Consider the following 27,782-nt stretch of genomic DNA (forward strand, 5'->3'; position numbering starts at 1 on the left):
TTCATTTCCTGCTTTTATGCCATTGCTTGCTGCACAGTATTGAATACTGTGTGTGTGTGTGTGTGTGTGTGTGTGTGTGTGTGTGTGTGTGTGTGTGTGTGTGTGTGTGTGTGTGTGTGTGTGTGTGTGTGTGTGTGTGTGTGTGTGTGTGTGTGTGTGTGTGTGTGGTGTGTGTGTGTGTGTGTGTGTGTGTGTGTGTGTGTGTGTGTGTGTGTGTGTGTGTGTGTGTGTGTGTGTGTGTGTGTGTGTGTGTGTGTGTGTGTGTGTGTGTGTGTGTGTGTGTGTGTGTGTGTGTGTGTGTGTGTGTGTGTGTGTGTGTGTTAAAGGTGAGTGAGACCATTTTGAAGTGTGTGCATTCCTTTATCGACCTACGAATGTGTTTTTATCGTTACATATTTATGCATCCATGTACCAACAATTATTTATCCTCCAGCTACAGCAGCAACACTTTGGCAGAAACTAGTGCTTCACAACATGGTCAACGCTGCAGCATCTGTTGGGGGAAATGTGTCTTTTGTATTTAAAATATGAGATGCTTTTACTAACTGTGTGACTGGACTACTCACAGGTCTACTGCAGAACTGTTTAGTGCATAATGTGTATTCACTTTGAACCCATTAGCTTTGTTAAATATGTTCTCATTCAAAATAGCATCAATCTTTGGAAAAATGAGAATCATACCATTTTAAAACATATATGAAAAAAACATATGCATGTGAATCTGGAATGATAACGCTCTTGCTTCTGCAGGGAGTTGATGGAAAAGATGGTGATCCAGGATCTGCTGGGGAGAAAGGAGGCAAGGTGAGGCTAATGAATATTTGATGGCAACAAAAAATAGACCATCATAATGTATTCTTACTACGTCTTAGGTTATTTCCTCCTATTTGAGTGTTATAATTAAAGTTACTGATTATATTGTTGTTGTTTTTTGTATCTGTTTAACAGGGAGAGCCTGGTGTAAACGGGCAACCAGGAACAAAGGTAAAATGTCTTCCTTAATATTTACAACTTTGGATAAAATGAGATACTTATTACTATTAATTAAGTACATTACATTTACCTGTAAATGATGTCTCTTCTTTTTCCCAAACCAAATGTTTTCTCTGAAGTCCCCCTCTCCTTTTCCCCCCACCCCTGTTTTTTCCTGCTCCTAATATCCAACATTCAAATCTTTATCTACTTTTTTGATTGAACTTACAATAGGATTATTTGAAATGGGGTCTTTCTCCTCTTGCAGGGGGATCAGGGTCCTGCAGGGTTTCCAGGCCAGCCAGGCTCAGAGGGTCCAGAGGGGCATCCTGGACCCCGGGGGGCACCGGGCCCTCCTGGCCCCCCACAGAGAGGCTATTCTACGGACTTTGAGGTAAGGACTCTTATCACGTCTTCAAGATCAAGATTTTAAGATTTTATTGTCATATGCACATGATATATAGCAAATGTGTTCGCAAATACAATCTGAAGTCTCATTCTCCTCCAACAGTCCAACATACAGTATATTTAAAATACATTTGAAAATTAACAATACAAATGTAAAGTTGGAACTTGTTTTGTTTTGTGCATTTTATTAGGACTTGGAAGGCTCTGGGATGCAAAGTGGATTTGGATCAGCACTTTCCAGAGGCCCAGAGGTAAAACCGTGTGACAACGTGAAGAGAATTCAGCGCCATCATATTTCATGATTTTGCATAATATCCCTCATCATACAGTGTGTTTTAGATTAATTGTATTTGTTACACAGGGTCCTGCAGGTGTTCCTGGAATTCAAGGACCCATGGTGAGATAACTTTGTTAAAGCTTGTGCTTTTATTATGCTCACACTTAGTTTTGGTGTTTATATCTTTGGTGACTTTAGAAGGGTTCATTTTAAAACTTTTTTTTAATTTAAAACACTTACTTGCGGCTCAGGAATCTCCAACTTTAGATTAGAATTAAACTGTATTCGGAGATTTTCATTTCAATCAGTTGTGCTGTTGTGGTTATACGGAAGTCATCATTTTGATTTGTATTTCTATAACAGATTTATTTTGCTATTCATAGGGTAAAGATGGTTTGGATGGGGCCGCAGGAAAGCCAGGGGAAAGGGTAAGTCTTCTGTCAATTTGTGTTGCGCTTTTATGTGTGTACCACTTGGTGACTTCCTATTTTCACCGCAACCTGTGTAATGAGAACTTGACTTTTAACATAATCATTTTCTAACAGAAAGCCATGTGTGAAGTACTGTTGACTTTAAACTAGTCATTTTGACGGCACTTGTATTTGAGAACATGGAGCCTAGAGAATGCTTTATGTTTCCTGGTGGTGTCTGCAGGGGGAGAAAGGTGCCACAGGGTCCCCAGGGTTTCCAGGACTGGATGGATTTAAAGGGGGAGAGGTCAGTAACTGGGTGAACTAATATACAGATGCATGTAGTATTTAATTCAACTTGTGCAAATGGTTTTGACCAATTTCGATGCATTTTAATGGATCACTTCTGATTCTAAAATATAGCTGCAAGTTTATTAAAAGCTCTTGTTGTCATTTCTAAAATAATCCAGAAAGTAATTTACAGCATATGCATTTCAACAACACGTGTAAGGTGTGAAATATACTCCTAATACTGAAAGATGAATTTGTGTCCTCTTCAGGGCCTGAAGGGGGACAAAGGAGTTCCAGGACAGAAGGTAAAACTCGATTGGATATGTGACGAGGCGCAAATCACACATGAACACACCTTTCTAAAAATGTAAAGGCTAAATGTTTATAACATAATTTTTTCAGGGTGAAGCGGGACGAGACGGGCTCAGTATTCCAGGCCCTCCAGGACCCCCTGGACCCCCAGGACCCCTCATCAACCTGCAGGATGTGAGTAGCCCCTGAAACGCCCCCTGTTGATTATTTAATTTTTTGTACAGACTTCCCCACTTCATTACCGACATTAAGACCATTATTTTTTCTATTTTTAAATCAAATAGCCTGACTGCCTGTAGTGAGTTACTTTGATTACATTGACAACGTGCTCTTCCTGCCCCTAACACAGCTTCAATTAAACGATACGGATGGCACCTTCAACTTCTCAGGGATTGCTGTGAGTATCAGAAAATAAATGATTGTGTTGTATTTGCAGATATATGAAAACATGTATAGAAAGTGTGTTCAACTTTATAACTGTATTGAGAGTCCAGCAGTTGGATGAGTTATTGTATTTCCTTGTTGTTTGCAGGGTCCTCAGGGTCCAAAGGGGGACGGAGGGTTGCCAGGAGTTCAGGGACCTTCAGGAATTAAAGTAAGTGGCACATGCACGCCTAGCTCTGCTAATATACAATATCTAAACAGATATTTATACTCTCACAACAGTCAAGTCAATGTCTTTCATATTTCATTGTTTGTTTTAGCATTGTTGTCATTTACTAATTTTCATTTGTTTGTTTATTTGTGTGTGTGTGCAGGGTGAAAGAGGGGAGCCAGGGTTGTTCCTCGCAGCCGACGGATCGATGTCGTCGAGCCTGGCTGCTGCACCAGGAGTCAAGGTTATATTTCGTTTTTTACTTTAGATATTCTAATAATTGTTGTTTTCATTTGTGTTTGAGCTTACTATTGGTATTTATCTATGTAAGCATTCATTTTTCATTGGATCTTGTGTTTTTTCACATCTGAAATGATGTTTGTTGGTTGCTCGTAATGGAATTATTTTTGTAAAGTCCCTTTAAAATGTGTATTTGTTTGCAGGGTGATCATGGTTTACCTGGACCTGTTGGAATTCAAGTAAGTATTAGCAGCAAAAATGTCACCTTTTAATGTTCCATGAGCGTTCCTTTTATTTCCACTGCTATAGATAAAGGTTCTTTGAATGCACTAAAAGTACTGTCAGTCACCTTGTTGTGTTCCCAACAGGGCCCGAACGGACCTTCAGGACCAAAGGGAGAGTTTGGTTTTCCTGGAAGACCTGTAAGCACCATGAACTCACCAAAGATATTGAATTTGGTTCAAATCTGCACTGACACTTTCTGATATTACCGGTTGGTTCTTTGATCAGGAAATCCAGATTAAAAAAACACATGTGTTGTAGGGTCGTCCAGGCACGATGGGGCTTAAAGGAGAGAGGGGGGACGTTGCAGGCCTGCCGGTGAGTAGAATCAAACTAAAATACTGGATCAGAATATGGAAAGGAAACCTGTAGTGATGGGATGTGTACTTAATATAACTTTGTCGCTTTAAATTAAAAAAAAATTGTCTTCTTTAATTTTTTGTTTAGGGACTTCCGGGCCCTGCAGGGCTGCCGGGCCTCCCAGGAATATTCAACTGCCCCAAAGGAGTAAGCGCGCACACACACACATGCAAGGCAACACACACACACACATTCCTTAACAAATTGTAGAGCTTTGATTCTCCACCCAAACCTGATGGCGCTGAATTATTGTGTTCTCCCCCGGGCCTGAATCTGGTGTGGCTTGCCCGGATGATCAGGTTGTGATTTTTTTGGAGGCTTTTCTTGTCTGTAATATCATGAATTACGTATAGGCAAGTAATAATACCAGATGAACACATTTTAATAATTCAATAATGATTAGCAGCCGGTTTACCAAAAAGTAAACGCATGAATACGAGATGACTTTGATAACATTTGAAGAATGGCACATTGTTTAAGAAGATTGAAATCATGGAAATGACATATTACAGTATATACAATTCACACAATCTATCATAAAAACACTTCAGTTAATAAAATACGAGCTAACTGGATGATCACTCGGTACAGGAAAGCTTATGTCAGAGATAGTGTCACATTGTCTGTTATCACACTGCAGAGACTTTTGTAGACTTAAGGTTGTAAAACTTCTTTGAATATATATATTTAAATAAAGAATTGAGAGCTAGACGGAAGGATATTCAGGATTTCAGTCGGACTATAGCTCAAAACATGTTGTTCCTCTCTGCAGGTAGGTGTGAGGTTGCGCCATATTGTTCATCCAAAGTGAAGCTCTTACACACAGTTCTGACTTATATCGTACATAATATTTACTCACCGTCCTCTCCCTCTCCTCTGGTTTCTGAAGACCGTGTTCCCCCTCCCCCCAAGACCCCACTGCAAACAGACTGTAAGTTTCTGTCACTGTAACCAAACGACATGCAAAGCACGTCTTCATAAATGGGTTTCTTTGCAGCATGCGCTCAGGAACTTCCCGCTTTCTCTATATCCCAAATCATGCATTCATGGTGGACTAAGGGTTTCAAAAACATTCATTGTAGTCGATTAAAGAAGCTACTATGCATGTTTAATTTCCTTTTTGATTGAAATCTAATCTGCATTCTTAGTCTCATAACTTAAGTATCACATTAACAGCCTGCTGAGCCCATTCACACATATATCCTAATAACTTCCTTTCCTTTTGTCTACACATAAAGTGCATGTTTCTCTGTGTAACTGGTACTGGTACCCCCCCCCCCCCCTCCCCTCACCTTTTATCACTCAGAGCGGTGACATGATGGCTCTGAATCTTTCCTGCACGCTGCATGTCCACTATGGGAAAGTGATGGCTCATTGCCAATACATACAGGAGGTAGTATTTGAATCACATCTGAAGAAAATGAGCATTGGTCATTTGCATGTTGATTATAATATTAACAATATAAAATAAGTGATTTTATTATTTGATAATGCAATGGAGAACTGTTTTGCAAAGTTATGTTGTACAGATAACCTGAGAGGCAAGTGAGAAAACAAAATCTGGTGATGAGTTTCTTTTTTTATAAACCAGGATAATTTTCTGGATTCACTACTATTATTGTTTTATCTGCGAAAATGTAAGAAAACAGTTTTGCCAGGTGCAAAAAAAGTAATATGGCCGTTGTTATTTCTTCTTGAAATATCAATTTTAGAGGCTCACATGCACTACTACCGTACTACCGTTTGCTTTCTTGCAGGTATACTGTATGTGCATTGTGTAAGAAAGCATGGAGAAATGTAAACCTAAAAAAAAGGTTTCCTTCACATTTGCCTCTCTCGAATTATTCTGGTAATTATCTAAGATTTCTGAATTCATTGACTTTTGTTAATGTGTTTCTGCTCAAATATTTCAGCTTAATCCCGATGGAACTGTTGCAGTAGGTAGGTGGTGTCATCTCTTATGTTTCCCATAAATAATAAAGTCTATGATTTATATCAAGATTACCGAAATACTCATTTCAGTCTCAGGACACGTACCTGCAATATAAATATATATATATATATATCGTTTTTTTTTTTACTTCAATTAACCTCTGAATCAACAAAGTTTAAAATGAATACTTTAAGTTGTGCTCTTGTTGTCTCACAGGTAACTGTCAGACGGGATACAAAGGGGATAGGGGAGAGAGCGGTCTTCCTGGGCTGCCGGCACCACAAAGTAAGTGAACATCGAACAGCTGCAAATGGAAATGCCTTTAGATAACACCAACCAGAAAGAAAAATCGAATGGAGTACAGAAATACAAATCTATGATGTGTGTTTTAATGATTGAATTTCAAGGCCTGACTTTTTATTTTACGTACGTATTTTACTTCCCCAATGTTTCCAACTTCCTGTAAAACTGATTTAGCATTATATTAATTATTACTATGTTGTTATTATTAGCTTTAACTTCCTGCTCTTTGTTTCCAGGCTCATTTCCTTCAAGGGGAGGCTGGGTAAGTCTCATATGGATGTGTTTATTGATTTGATTTAGATTGGAGACGAGCTTGCCTCATGTGCCATCAGATGTATCAGCTCATGTGTTTCACCTGTGCGTGTTATGACAGGGCTCAAGTGGTGACCAGGGCCTTAAGGGAGAGAAGGGAGACGGGGGGGAGGGAGGGTTCTCCGGAACACCAGGCACCCCCGGGAGAACCGGACCTGTGGTGAGTTTTATTAAATTAATTGAATTGCCAATATTTTCTTAATTGAGTTTTCCAAGACTCACTTTCCCTGACGCATTTCAGGGCCCCAAAGGAGAGTCTGTGATCGGACCCCGGGGCCCCCCCGGGTTGCCGGGTTTACCGGGGTACCCCGGCTATGGCAGACCAGGACCGATGGGCCCTGCTGGACCCCCAGGGCCTCCGGGACCCTCTGGGACCCCCTTAAGTTACGACTCAGGTACAATTCATTCACGTAAGAGCCACGTAAGAACATATTTGTATTTGAGTAAAAAATGAATGCATGAATTTAAGATGGTCTTGAATGTCACTCAAATGTATTGACATAATATAGGTTGACTAAGCGTATGATTCTGTTTTTGTGTATTGTATTAGTTTTTGATGGTATAACTATGTTTTAGTTATTAAATGTATTAATGTGTTATAGCATTTGCTATTGAATCATCAAGACTAAAGAGCAACTGGGCGAGATGTAATCCGGGGGGGAAACCATCTGCCATGAAACTGTCTTTTACTGTTAATACACTTGTTCCAGTTGTACCTGCTTGTTATATCGTACAGAAATCATCCAGGTTAACATATCATTCTAGTAGCTGATGAGATTTAAACAGTTATAATGTGCTGGGGTAAAACGTTGATATTTTTGTTACGGTAGCTTTGACTGTTGCTGGCCCCCCCGGACCTCCTGGACCTCCTGGACCTTCGGGTAGCTCTTCATCTGTAAGTGAACTTGTTTCTTCTAATGGAGCAGAAAATATAATATATGCAAAAAATAGATCTGATCAACAAGCCCTGGAGGACAACCATTTCATTATGTTGAAACAACAATGCATGCTCTTAACATGTGAGTGATTTCACAATGTCATTAGAATAACAAGTTTCCAGAGATGGTTTGAGTTTTTCTCCTCTTTTTTTCTTCAGATGAAGACATTTACGTCCTTTGAGAGCATGATGCAGCACACGGTCAGAGACGCAGAGGGAACCATGGCCTACGTCACGTCAACAGGAAGTCTCTTCATCAAAGTCTCTCAGGGCTGGAAAGAGATCCAGGTATTTAGAAATCTGACAAGATAAGCAATTATATCAATACCAAAGCGAATTTAGAAGCACAACATATGCACATTACTGTCAGAAAAAGAGAGCAGGGCTTTTTAACCCTGTGTACTGAAAACTTTTTGAAAGGTACAGTCTCACTATTTGGGAAAATCTTCTATCATTAAAGAAGGAAGGGCTTGACAAAATTCTCTTTATTGATACAAATCAAGAGTATTTCATGAAACTATTAGTTACTACTATTAGTTGTACTTCCAGCACATTTAATATTAAGACGGCATGAGCTCAAATTACACAAATTACATGTAATGCTTGATGTTTCTGTGTTTTATCTCTACAGCTTGGCAGTCTGATCCACCTCTCCAATAACATTATCCCTCAAGACGAGGTACTTGGTGATTTTTATGGCTTTCTGCTCAGTCAAAAATATATATATTTGGATGCAGTATTTATTCAATTAACATGTATTTTTCATATTCATTTAGCCTCGCATTGCATATCAGATAAGAGGAGAGGCGATGGAAAGAATACGTTCCGTTAATGAAAGGGTGAGTGCCATGAGTGGTGGACTTCAAATGAACTGCTTGCTTTTTACTCCGCTAATAAGTCACTGTTTCGATGGTATCAATAAGCATCTTCTCCCCCTGCAGCTGACCCTGGTGGCTCTGAACCAGCCTCACTCGGGTCACATGACGGGGCTAAACACGGCCGACCGCCTGTGCTACGAGCAAGCCAAGGCCATGGGTCTGGCTCCAAACTACCGCGCCTTCATTTCCTCCAACAGGCAGGACCTGGTTCTCGTGGTCGATCGCGGGTTCAGGGAGAATCTGCCCGTCACCAACCTCAGGGTGAGTCGCCCACCATGCTCTGTTTCTTTTTACTCTTTCAGATTGTTAGATTAGATGTAAATGATTGATCCCAAACTGGGACATGTTGTTGTTGCAGCAGCTTGTTAACAAGGCATTGCACATAGTCAAAATGGTGTGGGTTGGAATTAGAAAATGTGTAAGATGTATATCAAATGTCTGAGAATGACTTAGTAAGAAGCAACTTTTAATGGCACTTTTTAGATAGGGATATTATGGCCTCTCCACACTTTGTACAGAATTAAACAACAGAAATGGGACTTATTTGCATTAAAGTTGCATCATGCAGTATCCCTCCACAGACAAGTGGCTGCATCTAACTCACTCTGCGTCTTCTTTTCAGGGAGATGTGATGTTTAGGAACTGGCAAGAAATCTTCACAGGCGACGGGGGGCCGCTGGATGCCAGAATACCCCTCTACTCCTTCGACGGTCGGGACGTTATAGCTGATCCTTTCTGGTAAGCTAACGGTTTTCTGTTCATTCAGTCAATCATTTAAGCTATAGCACTTTTCATACACAAAAGCTGGGTGCAACAAGTATGAATATTAGTATTAATTAGATATTAATGCTGAATTGCACATTAACCAATCAGTTCATAGGTAGTACGTTCTCAATATATTCTGATATTCTGTCGCCCCTCCTCCAGGCCTCAGAAGAGCATGTGGCACGGCTCCAGCAGCAGGGGTCTCCGGGTGGTGGACAAACACTGCGAGACGTGGCGGGCAGACCACATGTCCGTCATGGGGCAGTCCTCCAGCCTGACCTCAGGTCTGCTCCTGGGCCAGCAGACCAGGAGCTGCTCCAACCAATACATCGTTCTGTGCATCGAGACTCACAAAACCCTTTAAACAAACTCCTTTTGTGGAAAGATCCAAATTTGTGTCTGTTTAAAAAAACATCCCCACATGTTATCTCCTTATTTTCAACCCGGTGGCACATAATGTAAAACAGCAGCAGTAGCTGTACTTATTCATGACGAAAAGGAAAATTGCTAACATCCCGAGAAGCACGGTAAAGCTTTATTTATGTTGAAATGATTCCCACGGCACCTTTAACTTCAACGTCACTTTACGACTTGTGAATCAAACATAAAGTAACATAAGCAGAATTCCCCCCCCCCCCCCCATAGTCACTGAGGTGTGTCGAGGAGAATATTGTTAGTCTCTTTGTTCAGCAAGAGACTGAAGACGTGCAGCGGCCGCAGGATTCTGCACCTGTCCGGGAAAAAACGTTTGAACAAATGATCCATTTCCAAAGACTTTTGTGATGGAAGCATAAATGGCTTCTTTGACTGGTTCCATCACTTAGAGCACACAGCAGTGTTGCCACCAAAGTCCTGTTTTGATGCACTGTACTTTATTTTATCTAGTTTAACATGTTCATCTTTGAACGTTTTGTTTGTGTCGTAGCTTTTCATCCATCTCACACCTTAGCAGCTTTTCCTCTCAATAGGCTATTTAATTTAAAATCAATGATTTATTTATGCTGTCACAAAACATGAAATCAGATGAGTCCATTTAAGAATGTAATTTATCGTTTGTTGTTTGTCAAATGACTGTATCTTCTAACTCTTTGCCTTTTTTTCTATTTTTTGTACATTTTTTTATGTTTTTAGTTTTCTGCACAATGTCAAACAAATGCCATCTAGTGTCGGGATACAATTGAAACGAGTTTAATAATTTCATACTAAAAAAAAGAAGACTAACAAAATGTTTTTTAAGGGAGAAAATCACATGTGTTTGTATAAATATTGGTTCTTTGTTAAATAAAGTTTTCTTTTCATAATCTGGTCTTCTTTTATTCTCAATTCAGTCAAAATTGAAAAGTACAAATCTGCAAGGTGTGTCTGAAATGTTGTGGAAATAAGTATTCATTTTCCGAGCCCTATAAAGTAAAACTCTGTAGTTTTCTTAATATAGAAAATGAACTCACAAAAGTCAAGAAGATGCATATTGGGTTAAGGTCCGACAGACACTGGAAAGATTGTGTGTCCACTAAACTATGCCCATTGAAGAACAAAAGCTTTTTAGAAGGTAAGACTTCCTGTAAACAACCAAACTATTCCTACAAGCTGGTGAATTTCAGCTGGTGACAAAAGGAGCTAAACCCTGGAAAGAATCTAAGATGGGGACTAGTTTAACGGGTTGTACCAGCTGTCAAGAAAAACCAGGAAATGCACGTTAAACGGCATATTCTGCGTGAGAGAAACAAGTAGGAATACGAAGAGGGAGAGTTTGGCCATTTCACATGAAGGGATCCCAGGTACTGTAAAGGTTTTATCTCTTTCATTCTGTGTTTTTACCAAAAGACTGGACCCAGTTTAGCCGCATTACATTTTATGAGAAGTTTAGTATGTCTTCCATGTTGCAGGTGTTCATTTAAAACAAAGGACTTTGCCAAAAATGTGCCAATAGCCCAGGATTTGTATATCAATAAGCAATTGGACAAAGATCAGAGACTGAGGCCAAAAAACGTTGTTCTTTTAGTTTTCTGTTTGTTCCAATGAATAAAGTCTCAGTAGCTGCCTGTGAGCTTAGTTTTGCACCAAAGGTTAAAGGTTGTCTAAACAAAATTGTGATGCTCTTCAAACATGTTTTTCTTCCAAAGGTCACGCATGGAATGAAAAACCTCCACAAGTAGGTTTGTACTCTGTAGATACAGCAGCAGTGGAAGGTGATTTCTTCAGGTTGACATGAAGGCATTCCAGGTACTGTAACCGTTATTGTTTTCCTTTGTTTGGTTTATAACCAAATAGTTGACCTAGTTTAACCACGTCATGTTATTTTGCTGTGAAGATGCTGTTTGTGCTCCTCCTGGCTGCTGCAGCCGAGGGCCAGTCGCTGCACTTCGGAAAGTGCCCCCGTCCTCCGGTTCAACAGGACTTCAACGTTGCCAAGGTAAAGTCAAATAAAATGATGTAAATGTCTGCTTTTATTGACGTGTTTAAACTGGTCCATTTGTGCAGAGTCCACATTCTTCCTTTTTTGACATGTAGAGTATTTACAGTATTATTATTATTATTATATCATAGGTAGTTTTAGTGTCCTATTGAGTCAATAATGGGATTCACTACAGCTGCCTATGTACATTTTTAAATGTTTGATATTACCATGAAACTTGCCCAGTTGTATACTTAGAAAGTGGTTTTTGTATTACAAGTATGCCGAAATGTGATGTTTTAAGATGCGTATAATATGCATGCCTTTTTTTTAAAATATGTGCTCATTTGCATTTATTTCTGGGTTAGAAATGTGAACATTGGATAAAGCTCAGTTCAAGATTCTTGTTTCATTTAGTTGATATATAAGAGAATGTGAAATGTTATCTGTAAATGTGCAAAGGAGGGATTATTTAATATAATATCAGGCATTAGGACTTACTTCACCATCAGCAGCCAAACCCTTTTAAACTGTTCAATCCTGCATTGATACAATACATAATATATAATACTAATACACCACTGTACATGTTGTTTTGTACATGTTATATATTGAATTAAAATGTGCTTCTTTAAATCATTTCATCCTATTTTATTATGTTACCTCTGATGAATTTAGGAAAAATCTACGTGCTCAAATAGACAAAGTTAGTCTAATATTCACTTGTGTATTTTGAATGTTTCCTTTCTTTCCTCTAGCAAGATTAACCAGTTTGTTAATGGGTCAGTTCATTAATAACAATGTGTTTGGATGCTGATGACAATCTGTGTTCTCTTCTCCTTAGTACATGGGAACCTGGTATGAGATAGAGAAGCTCCCCGCTCTGTTTGAAAAAGGAAAATGTAACCAAGCCACATACAGTCTGCTGAGCGATGGGACCGTCAAAGTTCACAACGCAGAGCTGCTGTAAGGATGGAGTTAAAAGCTATATTTCAAACATTGTTTTTTAGCTAAAAGTTGCCTTTTGCATAGGATCAAGTTTGGGTGTAATGCATGTCTTTTACTCTCTCTATCTCCCTCTCTCCTCAGGTCTAACGGGAAGATGAATTCAATTGAGGGTGTGGCCAAAGTTAAAAACACAACCCAACCTGCTATTCTGGGTGTGAGCTTCTTCAAAGGTTAATATACTGAGGATATGTTTAGTTTTTAAAGGAGCCAGTTCGTGTGAATTACAGGGAAACAACTAAAAGTATAGCATGTCAAAACTAAAACCCAGAAATGAGTTAGCATTTGACGATCCGGTTCCCTCGACTGTTTTTGAATGTGTTTTTGTTTAGAAGCGAGATAGGTGGATTTTGTTCTGTGACATAAGAGAGGTCAGTAAATGCCTTACTGTTGAATTTTAAAATGGCGGTTGCTAACAAGTTTCTAAATGAAACTACTAAACGTCATCACATGTAAGTTTGATGTGTGTTTTGCACAGATTTTATTTTCTGCATCGGTATTTCAAAATGCAATAGTTGTTGTTTTTTGTCAATGGAGCCTTGTGGTACCAACTTCCAGGTTACAAAAATCCGTCATCACTGTCCCACTGTACAGGAAGTTACCTTACATAACCTTCATTCTGTCCATGTCTGTTCTTAGGAGTTCCAGACAGCCCCTACTGGGTGCTCTCCACCGACTACCAGTCGTATTCTCTGGTGTACTCCTGTACTGATCACTACGGAACGTTCCACATCGACTTCGCTTGGATCCTGGCTCGCACTCGGCTGTTGAATAAGGAAGTCGTCAGTCAGTTACATGATGAGTTGGTTTCTGCTGGGGTCAACATAAACAAACTTTTAGTCAGCGATCAGGCTGGATGTGAGCGAAGCAAAGGTAAGATCCATGAGGAAGGGGAACAAAGTGCTTCATTTATAGTGGCTATTGAGGATGCATTTTCTGCCTCTGCTGTATTAAAGTTTTAATAATAATATTCTAATATTGTGTTATGTTGTGGGTTCCACCTCTGTGGTTTGCATGTCCAATTTAAACATGAACAAAAGCTCAGAAATCTGGCTATAGGGCAATATTATTTATTATTCCAAAATTAGATTAATTTAAAAAATACATAATTACATCCTAGGTTAAACTGACAGATGTTTGCTTTTGAAGTTGTAAAGACTGAATGTTTTGAACAGCAAATATTTTTAAACAAATATATTTTATGTCATTGTCGAGGACAATCATTCTGTTCATAAAATGATGGTTTAACAGCTTAAGAGTTATAATTTGATTTGATTTCAAATATGAACAAAAAGAAATACAAGCAAATAATATATATGAATTGTCACCAGGAATAAATAAATGACAGAGAAACTTATTCAGTCTAATGCTTAAACTAAAAATGGTTTGCATTAAGACCATTGATCTTGTTCTTTTGCATTTCTCTAACATGTCTTCTCTTTTATTCTTCAGCCAAGATAAATGAAAGACCCATCATTGGTAAGTTATAAATGCCTTGTTTACGGCAATGTTACATTATGATAGGTTACATTTTGAGGAAAGCAGGTCCTATCCAGATTATCCATTTGATCCATTATTGTGAAAGAATAAAATGCATTGATAGTTATTTCTAAACGACTCCCACTTCCACGTTAGATTTATGTGTTGGCACTAGATCGTCTTAGAACTCTGTGATGGAGGTTGCCGATTGCTTAACAATGATTGTGTTTTTCCCTCAAAAGGAATACTGGCCCAAAAGAGTCGTTACCTTCCTCCAAATTCGGCAGGTTACATCGCCTCCTCCTATGTAAAGTTCCTGGAGTCGGGGGGAGCGAGGGTTGTCCCTATCATGTAAGTATTTCACATTTATTTGTACATATTTATCCTCATAGAGCTTATGCAACTCCAATATCTTTGAAGAGAAACATTTGACCTCCTGTTTTTATTTCTACAGGGTTAACCGGGAAGCAGAGGAGTATAAAAGACTGTTCAACTCAATTAATGGGTATAGTAATAGCAATATGATTATAACACATTTGGATTTGTTTGGGCTTTTCCCCATTCATTTATATATAAATGTTTATTCCTCTTTGAAAACTTTTATAAAAAATTCAAAATGACTCAGCTTATTAACCTTAACAATGTTTCCCATATATTTCCGTACATGACTCCTCTGTCGACAGGATCCTTCTCCCCGGTGGATCTGCGAACATTACGTCCTCTGGTTATCAAAGAGCTTCAAAAATCTTTTATGAACTTGCTATTGAGGTAAAAAAAAAATAACACAAATATTAGTACCTAAGTTTAAGTGCGTAGATGTGTGATTATGCTGCACACACTTTGTGGTTTTCCAGGCAAACAAGAGAGGCGACTACTTTCCGGTGTGGGGGACCTGTCTCGGATATGAGCAGCTGACCGTTTTGACGAGTGGAGAGAATCTACTGACACGTACCAATACGAGTGGCGTGGCATTACCCCTGCTCTTTACTAAAGGTACGGCGACTACAGTACATTATTAATGTTGTTCAACTTTCAGTGCCAGTAATTCAGTCTAGCCTCAGCTTTTTATTTCATTTAACCTTTTCTGCCATTCTTTAGTTTAACCTCTTTAAACATTTGGTGAAAATACATATGTATATAAGGTGGAACATTTCTGTATGTCAAAATGAATTAAGAAAGTCATACTATATTATGGCGAAATAAATACAAAATACTTTGATGAAAATATTTGAATTCAAAACACAGTATATGGAAACAATTGTGTAAAAATAATATAAATGGATTTCTAAAAACATGACAAAGTTAGAAGTATAATATGTCAAAAAAATATGGTAAAAGTTATGACGTCTCAAAAAGTCATAGTATATTATGTTATTCAATATCATGAATTTCGAAAAAACATGACGAAATGAATCGTTTGATGTGTAGAAAAATATGGAAAACAGTTCTAGTATAGCCTGTCTCTAATATCATGAATTTGAGATATAGTATATGCAGTATGTCTATTTTTTGGAAAACCATTTGATACAAATATTTATATCTATCTATATATGAATATCTCATTTTCTTATACCCATTTCTAGAAGCAAAGCAGAGCCGGATGTTTAAAAGCTTTCCGGCTGAACTCATGGAAGCTCTGGCGTCCGAGCCACTGACGGAAAACTCTCACAAATGGAGTGTGTCAGTGTTGGTACGCCATTTATTACACTTATAATGAGAAGAAATGTTTAATGAGTGCAATACAAGGGCTAAAGAACATCTGTATTGCTGTGTTTTGGTCAAATATGAGCCTTCTTGACTCCTTTGAGTCACTTTTCTAACATTATAGAAAGCAGAAAGAGAAAGCAGGCATTCATTTGATTGGGTACGTTGTGACTAACCTATATGTTTCTTTCAGTCTCAAAACACAAATAAGGATCTGAAAAACTTTTACAAAGTTCTCTCTACAAATACGGATGGAGAAATAGAGTTTGTGTCAACAGTGGAAGGTAGTAATAATGCAGCATCACTGTATTGGTGCAGGTTTACTGCAAAAGGGTACTTTTGTATTTAATACTTCCTCTAATCCCTTACCTCTCGGCAGCATACGATTACCCGATCTATGGGACACAGTGGCACCCGGAGAAGAATGCATTTGAATGGAGGAAGCCTTATATTTCCCATTCTCCATCAGCAGTGATGAGCACATTCTACATGGCTCAATTCTTTGTCAATGAAGGTATGAACATTAGGGTTTTTTTTTATTACATCATCTTGATTCTGTACTCTGATTTTGTTTTCTCTACTTACAGCAAGAAATAACTTTCACACATTTGAATCCGAGGAGGAAGAGAGGAGTGCGCTGATTTATAATTACAATCCGGTTCACTCTGCGCCCAAAAGTGGCTTTGAGCAGAAGTACATTTTCTGATGTTTGTGTGCGTGGTGCTTTTCCTTTGTGTTATCTGTGTGGATCATTGAATTGATTGATTTTGCATTTGCTGCTCATTCCATTGAATTGAGTGTGCTTCAAATATTTTTGTAACAAAAATTGTCACAAACAAATGTCATTGTATAGTATGTCACAAAAAGTCATAAAACGTAACAGTGTGTTCACATTTATGAAAAGATTCACAGTTGAATAAGTCAATAAATATTAAAAAGTTCAAATATAGTAGATTGAAATCTATGAAAACAAGTAATTGTAAAAAACAAAAACATGACTCATAACATATTTTTTGAAAATATTCATTTGAAGAACATGAAAAAAGTTGTAGTAGTAAGAGTAAAAAAAAGTCAAATGTGTAAAATTTAAAAATCATATAGTATGTTGAGAAAATAAAAAAGTCATAGTATTGTTTTGTAAAATATGAAAAAAGTTATAGTAAAGTGTGTAAAATAAATATCATGTATTAAAGGAAATATATATTTAGTGAAAAATACGATAAAGTCAGTATAATAAAGTCATACTATAGAAAATAAAATAACGGTATTGCAGGTAGAAAAACCTGAAAGTATGTCAAATATATCATGAAAAGATTTCTTCATAGTACAGTGTGGAAAAAATGGTTGTATACTAAGATGAAAATTAAAAAATTGTTAAAGTATTGAAAAATATGAAAAAAAACTCTGTAGAGTATGTTATGAAATATATTATAAGGGGAGGGAGGGGATAGAGTTCAGCCTCATGACAGCTTGGTGGAAAAAACTGTTTATATAAAAAATTATATAAACAGTATAAAAATGATAGGTTATATGAATAAATAAAAAGAATGAAATAACTATATTGCACACATTTCTCCAACACAGCACACAGATAAAACAATATGTATAATCAAAATAACTACACAAATTAAATAACAATATCACAAAATAAACATGAATATAAAAGTAGGAAACATACATTAATAAATTAAAATACATATAAGCTATAGAATGAAAAGACTAAATTGCACAGATCTTTCAACACACAAACCGAACAGAACACACGTTAAAAAAAATAGGAAAATTATTTTGAGAATACAAATAAAATATATATTTTTATATTTGTGTTTACAATATTGTCCGAATAGAGAATCTACCTACACCTGAATAATGCTTATTGTACTTTTATCCATCCAGCACAGGCACAATCTGGCAGCGGGGTGCACTGATGCTGATAGTGGATCAATAAGTAGGTGGACAGCGCGTGGTGCTGAAATAGCCAACATGCGGTGTGTGGTTTGAAAAAAAATAACACCAGCTCATTAAATCATTCAAACGTAATGTTTACTTAGGATATCAAAACCTTGACAACAAAATCGGAGAAGCCGCTTGATCATTGCCCCAGTTGGCAGCTTTGTTTTGAAAGAAAAGTTTTGGCTCATCGGACATTTATGAGAGAAAATCCCTAATGTCCGAGTGCAAGGGAATGCAGCACAAGACGCGAGCCTTGTAACCCCTCCCCCGGCCCTGGCGCGAGCATGGAAAAGTGATTGACGGCGATTTCATTTGAACGGGACGGCGCAAAACGAGAAATAATTTAAAATATAAGTCTGTTAAAATACAGATAATAGCCCTGGCTTTTAACATGGGACTGAAATGGGGCTAAAGAGGACGATCCTCCCTTTGGGCAGGTCTAGCCAGAGGCTCTGGCCTTTGATTATGTTCTGGCCCGCCATCTAGTGGCTCAGAAAAAGATTGTCTCAAGGCCAAACTTACTGCTGTAGAACATAACACAACTTCCTACACTAATTCTTTCTTGGCATAACATATCTCACAAAAGATGGGCTACAACATATCACTACTGTAGGCCTATATTACAGACATCTTTTAATTTAATTAATTGAAAATGACACAAAGGACTTGTCAGTACAATTACCTTTGAGGTGTTTGATAAATGAAGGTGACTAAATCAATAACGTTAAAGTGGTTGTTTATAACGTTTGTATTGCAGGGCTACAAATGATTCTTCTGAAGTAAGACTGTTTGAAATGATTCCAATGTTAGTTGCTGAACTGACGACGAAACACAGGCAGCTAACAAGCAGCAACAGAGTTAAGGTTACCGGCATCATTTAATAACATGCTTAATAAAGCCCAACTAAATAAATGAGATGTTACAGGTGCATACATACCTTTTATCTTTTGAGCGTTTCTCTTCTTCTTCTTTCCTTTTCTTTCTAAACTGGGCACCTGATGCCTTGTGCCTTTTTTTCTCCATCACCGTAGGTATATATGTGTATGTATATATATTATACATATGCACACATTAAGACATAAATAAAAGCATAACAATCAAGATATACAACAGTCACTTCAATATCTTTGAGAAATGTACATTAGTGCAAGACTGTCCATAGCAGCGTAAAAAGTGTCTGGTGCTGGATTTGGGTGTCTGAGTGTGTGTGGGGTATTTAAAGTCCAGGTCAAGTGAGGGGGAGGGGAGAGGGGAGAGGGAGGGGGAGAGGGAGAGGGAGAGGGAGGGGGGAGAGGGAGAGGGAGGGGAGAGAGTTCAGCCTCCTGACAGCCTGGTGGAAAAAACTGTTCTTTAGTCGGGTGGTGCTGGACCTCAGGCTGCAGAACCTTCTACCTGAAGGCAGGAGAGTGGAGGAAGAAGCCGTGTCCTCCACAGTCAAAAGAAAACAACTCAAGGACAGAGAAGACATGAAGGCTGTGCTCTTTATCAGTTACTGTGTTATGCAACACGAACATGAACCTTACACTGCGTAAACACGCGTAAACACGCCCTGCACACAGGCGCGTTATGAACTCTAAAGTTAGCACCATTCTCAACTTGGCTCAGATGTTCGCCTGACAGACTGCCTACAGTGGATATTCACCAGGAGTATGTCTATGGAGTGTTTTGTGTTTTTTGGGGTCTTGACCTTCCTGTTGACGACAAACAGAGCAGGTGAGTGAGGCGTTTAGGCACTTCCCGAACAATCCAAATCACACATATGATTAAGATTGGGTTTGTCTTGTCAAAGAAAAAGAAAAAACATGAGACCGTATTAATTATGATCAAATCTAGAAGCATTGTCCAACTAAAATCACACAAACATTATCGCACGTTCTTTCCCCCAGTGGCATTCAGATAGTTCCAATGTTATCTGTCAAAGTCTAAAAATAAGTTGCAGTAAGTGCTGTTGGGTTTCACTGGTCACCAAGCCAATCATTTGCTTTAGTTTTTATGAACGATATGCTGACCTATCATACTCTGATCTTTAGACTTGTGGTGTGAATGATGGTGTTTTTCTATTTGATTAAAGGTTTTAAAAAGAAAAACAACGCTTACAATCAAAATGTAAGGAAGTGAAACCATTCTTCAACCATCTTAACTGGAATCTTGTCCAACCAGATGGAACACAATCCTACACACACACACACACATACCTACACAGCTATGCACGCACACACCTACACACACACACTGAATGCTTTCAGTTTGAATTTCCTTTTATTTTTCTAACTTTTTAATATTTTGTTTCTTTTAATACATTTTCTTATCAAAACCGCATTAATACGTTTTACAGTGTTTCAAGTAAAATGTAAAAACAACACGCAAATAGGGTTGTGTATTGCTCGCAGATAAGACACAGTTATACATATAAGTTAAAAGCAAGGACTCATCAATCTCAAATGTCCTCATCTTTGCTATAGAGATAAGTGCTTTTAATTTATATGCTTAAAAAAGCGAATATTGAGGCTTTAAAAAGGCCTACTTTTCCCTGAACTGGACCTTGATAGATGTTTCTGCCCTGGATGTTTTTACAGATGCTTTGGACTGTGTTTTGGAGCAGAGCTGCGTCTTACCGTGCCATTTCCAGCATGGTGCCGAAGTGATCGTCCACTGGATTCAGTTAGCTGACTCTCCAGCCCACTCCTACTACCACGGCAACGACCAGCTCAGACACCAGAAGCCTCGTTTCAGCAACAGAACCTCGCTGTTCAAGAACAAGATCTCTAGAGGAAATGCCTCGCTCCTACTCTCAGGGGTGAAGGTTGAGGATGAAGGCAGATATAAGTGTTACACCAGCACCGTCGATCACAATAAAGAGATCTTCATCGAGCTAAAAGTATACGGTATGAGAAAAAACACATATTTAGATGTTAACATAAAACATAAAATGATCAATACAGAACTGCATAGAATTGGAGAAACATAACAGAAATGTTTCCTATTAATGTTTGTGAGTCAAATCAAATCAGATTGCATGTGGTTGGTAATTTTTATATTTTTTAGATTATAGTGTATGACCCTTAATGAGGAACTAAATACATGTTTTTAGGTACAGTTATAATATATCATTTATGGGGGCATTTTTTCAGCAGAATGAGTACTGTTACTTAAAGTTAGTCTAGGTCAGAGATAGGAGCACAATACAAACACAGCGCACTCGAGCATAAAAGCTCAAGTTATACTGTGAAGGACACTTTGTCTTCAGTTCAGTCATTTGAGTTTGACAGAAACTGCTGAGCAGAGAACACACTTTTAAATCAGCATGTACACCTATACATATATATAGATAAACATACAAGGCTTAACATGCTTTACAGAGTAAATGCAGGCTGTGTGTGGTACAGTTAGTTTTTCCTCATGCTCTCAGCTACAGCATACAAACACCTGGCTGATTGAGTTTCACTCCCACAAGAACAGATTCATTCAAGGTTGTGAGAATAAGGTCATCCAGCAGATAATGAAAATCAAACTAGTGCAACAGTTTTGTAAGAAAAGCACAGCGCTGATATGCACAATGAAAGCAAAATAAAGGGACATTTGAGAGAGAGAAAGTTTTTCAAATAGTTATCAAATCTTGGTAGTTTACCCCCATGTATCCACCCAAGGGTGTAACTTTGGTTTGAGAAGTGGGGGGGACACAAAACAGGGGGTCCTCCGCAATGAAATATTTTCTCAATTTAATTCCATTTCCTGCCTTTCTACAAATATATTAGGGACTATAGTGTTAACAAATCCAAGAAAAATGTGTAGTGTATATAATGAGTGTGCACACTTATCTAGTATCCTATCCATGTGAACCTGTTTTATTTGTGATTACCTGACATCCTCTAGGGGGGTCCGGGGGCATGCACCCCGGGAAGATTTGTTTCTTTAAATTGAAGTTGAATGCATCAATCTGGTGCACTTTGAGGGCAACATTAAGAGATTTATGGATACAGTTCTCAACACTCATATGAAACAGAACTGTATATATTTCAATAATCAAAAAGCCATTAGAATATGCTCACAACCAATAACAAATCATTGATAAACTCCTCTCTCCTATCTTTATCTTACCTAGTCTGCATTTTTTCTTTTTATTTATGCATATTTGACTAATCACTCCCCTTTCAAACTGTGTTTTTTATTTTTGTACTGACCTATAGTACACATTGGAAGGATTTCTTAACTTATTTTATATACAACTATATATTACATAGATGGAAATATTTGTTTACATAGATGACCAAATCGTTTGAGACCCACTGAGATAACTAGACTAAGTTTACAACCTAATCACTCGGAGAGTCCTTTACCTCCCTGAGCTGACGTTATCTCTCTCAGTCCGACAGGAGAGGACTCTCCCTCTCCTTATTGTTGAAACAGCTTCTAATCTCCGTTAGCTCCGAGCTAGCACCAGATGCTAACAACAACCCACGTAACTCTCTCAGTCTCTCTCTCTCTCTCTCTGTCTCTGTCTCTCTCTCTCTGCCTCTCTCTCTCTGCCTCTCTCTCTCTCTATTTCTCTCTCTCTCTCTATTTCTCTCTCTCTCTCAGTCTCTCAAAGTCCGACAGGAAAGAGCTCTCCCTCTCCTTATTGTTGAAACAGCTACTAATCTCCATTAGCTCCGAGCTAGCACCAAATGCTAACAACAACCCCCGTAACTCTCTATGTCTCTCTCTCTCTGTCTTTCTATCTCTCTCTCACAAGATGCGCTCGTGCCACACACACACACAGACGCTCCTCCGTGACGATGACCGCTTGCGTAAAAAAAAAAGAAAAAAAAAAAAAAATTAAAAAGTGGGGGGGACACAAATGGGATTTTGAAAAGTGGGGGGGACATGTCCCCCCTGTCCCCAGTGGAAATTACGCCCATGTATCCACCACACTAGTTTATCTTATCCTAAATGAATGCATGTGCAAATAACCGTAATAAACATTTTTTTTTAAATATATATCTGTATATTATAGTGTTTTAAAAAGAAAATGTCATGGTGCAATGCATTTCAGATTCGTTTTGAAGAAAGTTGGTTATTGGCATGGGCAGTAACACCTCAGGCTTTTTGAATGACTTTTTATAAACCATAAAACTGCTCTTTGTACCCAGTATAAGGCAATACAAATATCTGTGTGTGATCTGTATTGATCGGTCGTCTTGTTAATAGAGGCTCAAGGGTGAATACTAGATAAAGGCACTTGGTTAATATAGCTATTTAATTCCCTCAAATGAATTTGTTAAATATTGTAAGGAATGATATATAGTTTTGCTTTAAAAGCTTGTTGATAGTACAAATTACAGTTGATCATAAAAGCCTAGCATCAACTTTCGTAATAAGAGATAAAAATGGAAGGAGTGGTTTTATATTGAAGTCGTTTGACTTGCAGGAATATCACAGCAACATTCAGTTAACATTAAAGATAATCAGGTTTCCTACAACACCAATTATTTTCCAGCTCCGGTCCGTAAAGTGGAACTTCATCAGGACGGAAATACGATCACCTGCAGCTCAGAGGGGATCTACCCTAAGCCGGAGATCAGCTGGTCCACGGACCCCCCGTCCAACCAGAACCTGTCGGAAAAAATCAAAGTGCAGCAGGTTGGACAGCTTTATAACATCAACAGTTCTCTTACCTCAGTTCCTGATGTGGAGTTCAAGTGCACCGTCAGCACGGGCAGAAACAAGATGACAGCCACTTTGTTTAAACTAAGTAAGTGTTGCTAAAGAGACTACATTGGGAAAACAAAGTGAGATAAGAATACAACATTTTTTATTAACATTATAATGTTGTCTTCTTTTCAGCTTCTCTTACTGGTTCCAGCAAAGAAACAACAATGCACTGCACCTCTTCAAAGAGTCCTCCAACAGGCCTCACCTGGAGGTTCAACCACAGTCAGATCATCGTGAGTGATGAGTCAGTGATGGAGGAGTGGAGGCAGCAGGTGAAGAGTGCGCCTATGTCCGGAGACCTCACACTGAAGGATTTATCGACAGATCACGATGGGATCTACACCTGTGAGCTCCGTAATGCTGAGGGGACATACGTGACCAACACCTTCCTGAGAATAGAGCAGAGTGAAGGTAAGGATGCACGAGGTGTATTTGCTACACATCACATATACAGTAAGTTTAAATATTAGGTGTTGTTTGGAGACTATATCCAAAACAATTAAATTACTCACTGTGTTGAGTCATGAAATCATGAACCATCAATCCCAGAAAGAGTTAACGCTCCTGCTCCACCTGCAAAAACAATGAAATATAGAAAAGATCAATAAAAGAAGGTATTATGGTGAGGGAAGTTAAGAAAAATGCTGTTTCAACAATTGCATTTAATAATTTCAACATTTGCATTTAAGATAATTCAATTGCTTCCTGGTAAGACATGGTTTGTCATTGATGCAGTTTTAAATAATTGTATTTAGTTTAAGTTTCTACATTTGAATAACTGTAGGTGGTGCTTTATTATTATACTTGGTGATTGTTAAAAATGATTTTTAAATACATTTGAAAACACATCAATCTGCCTTTTTGCAATCCATACAATTTGACATGAGGCATTGCACTTTGATAAAAATGTAAGAATTGTTTTTGTATTCAGTTTCAGCTCTGACCAGTGGAGGGATTGCATGCATAGTTGTTGGAGTTGTTGCCGCTTTAGCTGTTTTGGCTGCAATCCTGGTGGTTCTCTACAAAAAATATGGGGTAAATAATAGTTCTGCCTCCACAAATGTACCTTTTGTGTTTGTGTAGTTTGTTCTAATTGTGATTTATTTTGGATTAAGAGAGAGAGAGAAAAAAGGGAAATGATGGAGTAACATGGTCAAGTGGCGTTGAAATCTATTTTAAATTCAATAGTTCCATTGTTTGCTTATCTTATCTGCTATTTGTTTTATTTATTTTGGATTCAGGCAGAAGCTAAAGTATTGGAAAGGACCGTGAAAGGACCTGCACTTAAAGTAAGTAACTGTATATTCTGTATTATATAAATGTAAAAAATAAACTGCAGCACTTCTGCACTCTCTGAATAAGAATAGAGCTGTCATTGACTTATAGCCAAATCTACTGCAGTCAAGTATATTTATATCTGTTGTAGCTGCTATAGTCTCTCTTGTAATCTGCATTTAAGTTAAACAATTTGGAAAAAGTATAAAAAGGTCAATAAAAACACTAGTTCAGCTTTCAATTATTAACCTATTGCATGTGGGAGTGTAGTTTGTTTTAATTCGATTTTATTTTCGAGTACCATGGTCAAGTGGCGTTGAAATCTATTTTAAATTCAATAGTTCCATTGTTTGCTTATCTTATCTGCTCTTTTGTTTTATTTATCTTAGATGCAGGCAGAAGATAAAGTCATTGAAAAGACCGTGGACGATGTAGACGAAAATTCCACCCTTGAAGTAAGTAACTGTATATTCTGTATTATATAAATATAAAATAAACTGCAGCACTTCTGCACTGAAGAAGAAGAATAGAGCTGTCATTGACTTATAGCCAAATCTACTGCGGTCAAGTATATTTATATCTGTTATAGCTGCTATAGTCTCTCTTGTAATCTGCATTTAAAGTTAAACAATTTGGAAAAAGTGTAAAAAGGTCAATAAAAACACGAGTTCAGCTTTCAATTAATAACCTATTGCGTGTGGGAGTGTAGTTTGTTTTAATTCGATTTTATTTTTGGATTTAGTCAAAAACAGATAATGAAAGTAACAGTGGACTAACAGAAAAGGAACAACCCCTGAAAGTAAGTCAACTGTTTATTCTGTATTCTATAAATATAAATAAAAATACCAACAGCAATGCTCCTGTCTTTAACTTACAGTAAATCTACTGTGGTCAAGTCTTTTAATTGTTTAATTATTTTGCAGTAAATAATTGTATTACTAAATAATCAATTAAAAGCTTTTTTCTTAATTCAAATCTAGCTTGAAATTCACTGTTTGTTTGTAAACCAGAATGATATATCTGTGTTTCCACACATTAAGCATTATATGAAATTAAATGATAGTGACTCAATCTAATGGACCTTGTGTTTTCTGTGATAGTGTTTGCCCCCTGCACAAGTTATGTATAATAAAAGAATAAATGGGAGCTTGATGTGTTTTCAGGACTGAATTATGTTCCATTTTGTTTGCAGGGAACATCAAGTCAAGTGATATAAAATAAATACTTGGAAAAGAAAGCAGCACTACAAACCACAGCTCTGGTGAAAATGAAGAAACTGTAGCTCACCCTGAAGAGAGTGACTGAACAACATGTTTGCACTTTATAAGTTACACATAAACAGAGCTGGAGAAAACTACACTGCGAATTGAAGGATTTAAGAGCACTTCGATGGACTAAGATGTCTTCCAATAACTACGACCTTTGGATCTTTGATTTGGAGCCAACATCTTTATCGAGACTGACAAACGAGGACAATGTGACTGAGACTCTGCTACACTTTCCCTGAGCTGCAGCTATTAGTTTGTGAGACTTTGGCTTTTAAAGACATGCATGCTGCCTCTATCTCACGTCCATGCTTGAACAAAACGGTTATGAAGAAGTCATCTGTTTATAAAAACAAGCACAAAAACAGAACTACGATGTTTTTTATCATCTCAAAATAATTGCTGGGTTTACTAAGTTTTAATACATTGTGTTTTCATTGCTGTTTTAAAGAATATGTGTAATACTGAGAACTGTTTGTGTGTGTCCATGGGGATTATTAATGACTCTGTCAAATGCTTTGTGTTGTAAAGATTTGTTTTATAAAAAAATATTTATTGTAATCTGGGGGAATATCTGTCTTTTATTTAACTTACAAAATGTTTAAGGTTGATGGCAGTGAATTTTTTTGTTCATTGGAGTTTAAAAAGATAATATTGTTTAGTATCACCACCTGTTACCGCCCATTACAGGAAGAACGGGTTTATTTCCAATAAATGGATCTGTTTCATTTTACTCGTCATCATAAGGTGAGTCAGTGAGTCACCGCTCTCAGGGTGGAAATGTGTCGGTCCATTCATGGTCAGCACAATCTGGTTTTTCTTCATAACGAAACAAATGAAAGCAGAAATATCTATTCCATATCTCTCCTAAAAAATATTGTTCAATAGTTTGTTTATCTCAAAATAACTGCTAAACTGATCACACTCCCATTAGCCTAAACCAAACTTGAGAACAAATATTGAAAATATTAACAGTAGTCATAAATATAATTGTGTAATGACTCTTTTCACAAAGATATAAAGAATGTAAACAGTAGATGAAAAATACAAATCAGTCGCCAAATAGCTCCAAGGCTGTTGCAATGCTAATGTATGGACGGCAACAAAGGGGACATTTTTTGGGGCAGTAACAAGGGTACATAAATGCACATAAAGAGTCTAGGTGGAAAGCTTACTTCTGCCTCTGTCAACGGTAGAGAGACTTTTTTCCCTCAGAGTCGTTTCTGATGCTCAGGTGACTAGTTGTACATTTACAATCCTTTAGTTTCAGATCTGGATAAGAACCAACTATTGTAACACTCTGCTATCAGCTGGCAAAACCAAAATGTACAACAGAGTGAGACTCACAGAAGAGTAAACAACTCCACACCTTGCTGCTTTTCCCTCGATACCTGTGAGTTTTAGAAATGATATTAACAGATTACTGCCTTTTAAAGCCTCTATTTATTTGGAATCTACCAACTGTGAGCCTGATCGCTGCTTGACATCCTCTTATTCTGCCTCCTTAACTTGTCCATCATTGAGTATTGAGTGACCGCACCCTTCATGAAAAACTTTAAAGGTCTTAAGGTAAGTTATTATCTCATGGCTTTTCTTCACAGTAGGCGTTTGCTTTTAATGTTTTAATCAACTAAATGTTTCGCTTGTTTTACTTTTTATCCTCAGTGGAATAAAAGCTGCCTACATTTTTTCATAAGACCAGTCAGGCCAGTTTCACGGTCTTAATCGGAGCGTCATTTA

The 27,782-nt window shown here is 37.8% G+C and overlaps 3 protein-coding genes across 6 annotated transcripts in view; all 3 read left to right on the top strand.

Annotated features, from left to right (window-relative positions):
* Positions 1-10,576, top strand: part of LOC117496920 (collagen alpha-1(XVIII) chain-like) — a 46,808-nt gene extending 36,232 nt beyond the window's left edge. For 2 of the 4 annotated variants that reach the window (XM_034148776.1, XM_034148781.1), the window contains exons 16-44: positions 751-804; positions 949-984; positions 1,241-1,366; positions 1,572-1,631; positions 1,742-1,777; positions 2,041-2,085; positions 2,312-2,374; positions 2,628-2,663; positions 2,761-2,844; positions 3,020-3,067; positions 3,203-3,265; positions 3,429-3,509; positions 3,709-3,744; positions 3,874-3,927; positions 4,049-4,105; positions 4,235-4,294; positions 5,037-5,078; positions 6,061-6,088; positions 6,297-6,365; positions 6,620-6,645; positions 6,757-6,855; positions 6,937-7,105; positions 7,526-7,590; positions 7,792-7,920; positions 8,264-8,311; positions 8,409-8,471; positions 8,574-8,771; positions 9,133-9,248; positions 9,438-10,576. In XM_034148776.1, coding sequence (XP_034004667.1) covers positions 751-804; positions 949-984; positions 1,241-1,366; positions 1,572-1,631; positions 1,742-1,777; positions 2,041-2,085; positions 2,312-2,374; positions 2,628-2,663; positions 2,761-2,844; positions 3,020-3,067; positions 3,203-3,265; positions 3,429-3,509; positions 3,709-3,744; positions 3,874-3,927; positions 4,049-4,105; positions 4,235-4,294; positions 5,037-5,078; positions 6,061-6,088; positions 6,297-6,365; positions 6,620-6,645; positions 6,757-6,855; positions 6,937-7,105; positions 7,526-7,590; positions 7,792-7,920; positions 8,264-8,311; positions 8,409-8,471; positions 8,574-8,771; positions 9,133-9,248; positions 9,438-9,639 — 2,193 coding nt within the window. In that variant the 3' untranslated portion in view covers positions 9,640-10,576. The remainder of the gene's footprint in view (positions 1-750; positions 805-948; positions 985-1,240; positions 1,367-1,571; positions 1,632-1,741; positions 1,778-2,040; positions 2,086-2,311; positions 2,375-2,627; positions 2,664-2,760; positions 2,845-3,019; positions 3,068-3,202; positions 3,266-3,428; positions 3,510-3,708; positions 3,745-3,873; positions 3,928-4,048; positions 4,106-4,234; positions 4,295-5,036; positions 5,079-6,060; positions 6,089-6,296; positions 6,366-6,619; positions 6,646-6,756; positions 6,856-6,936; positions 7,106-7,525; positions 7,591-7,791; positions 7,921-8,263; positions 8,312-8,408; positions 8,472-8,573; positions 8,772-9,132; positions 9,249-9,437) is intronic. The other 2 variants (XM_034148788.1, XM_034148798.1) reach the window with 1 other exon arrangement.
* Positions 10,577-11,408: 832 nt separating this feature from the next.
* Positions 11,409-16,805, top strand: LOC117496946 (gamma-glutamyl hydrolase-like). Its single transcript, XM_034148810.1, has 14 exons — positions 11,409-11,498; positions 11,587-11,688; positions 12,515-12,636; positions 12,760-12,848; positions 13,315-13,548; positions 14,128-14,154; positions 14,397-14,505; positions 14,609-14,659; positions 14,838-14,922; positions 15,009-15,147; positions 15,738-15,844; positions 16,052-16,142; positions 16,238-16,372; positions 16,446-16,805. The coding sequence occupies exons 1-14, from the start codon at positions 11,484-11,486 to the stop codon at positions 16,562-16,564; spliced, it is 1,425 nt and encodes a 474-aa protein (XP_034004701.1). The 5' UTR covers positions 11,409-11,483; the 3' UTR covers positions 16,565-16,805.
* A 2,575-nt stretch (positions 16,806-19,380) lies between these two features.
* hhla2b.2 (HERV-H LTR-associating 2b, tandem duplicate 2) lies at positions 19,381-26,603 on the top strand. The gene is made up of 9 exons (XM_034146447.1): positions 19,381-19,524; positions 20,388-20,696; positions 23,288-23,542; positions 23,635-23,913; positions 24,434-24,537; positions 24,744-24,791; positions 25,167-25,232; positions 25,520-25,576; positions 25,970-26,603. The coding sequence occupies exons 1-9, from the start codon at positions 19,461-19,463 to the stop codon at positions 25,991-25,993; spliced, it is 1,206 nt and encodes a 401-aa protein (XP_034002338.1). The 5' UTR covers positions 19,381-19,460; the 3' UTR covers positions 25,994-26,603.
* Positions 26,604-27,782: the final 1,179 nt, after the last annotated feature.

This window comes from Trematomus bernacchii, unplaced genomic scaffold, assembly GCF_902827165.1.
Source record: "Trematomus bernacchii unplaced genomic scaffold, fTreBer1.1, whole genome shotgun sequence".
Classification (NCBI taxonomy): Eukaryota; Metazoa; Chordata; class Actinopteri; order Perciformes; family Nototheniidae; genus Trematomus; species Trematomus bernacchii.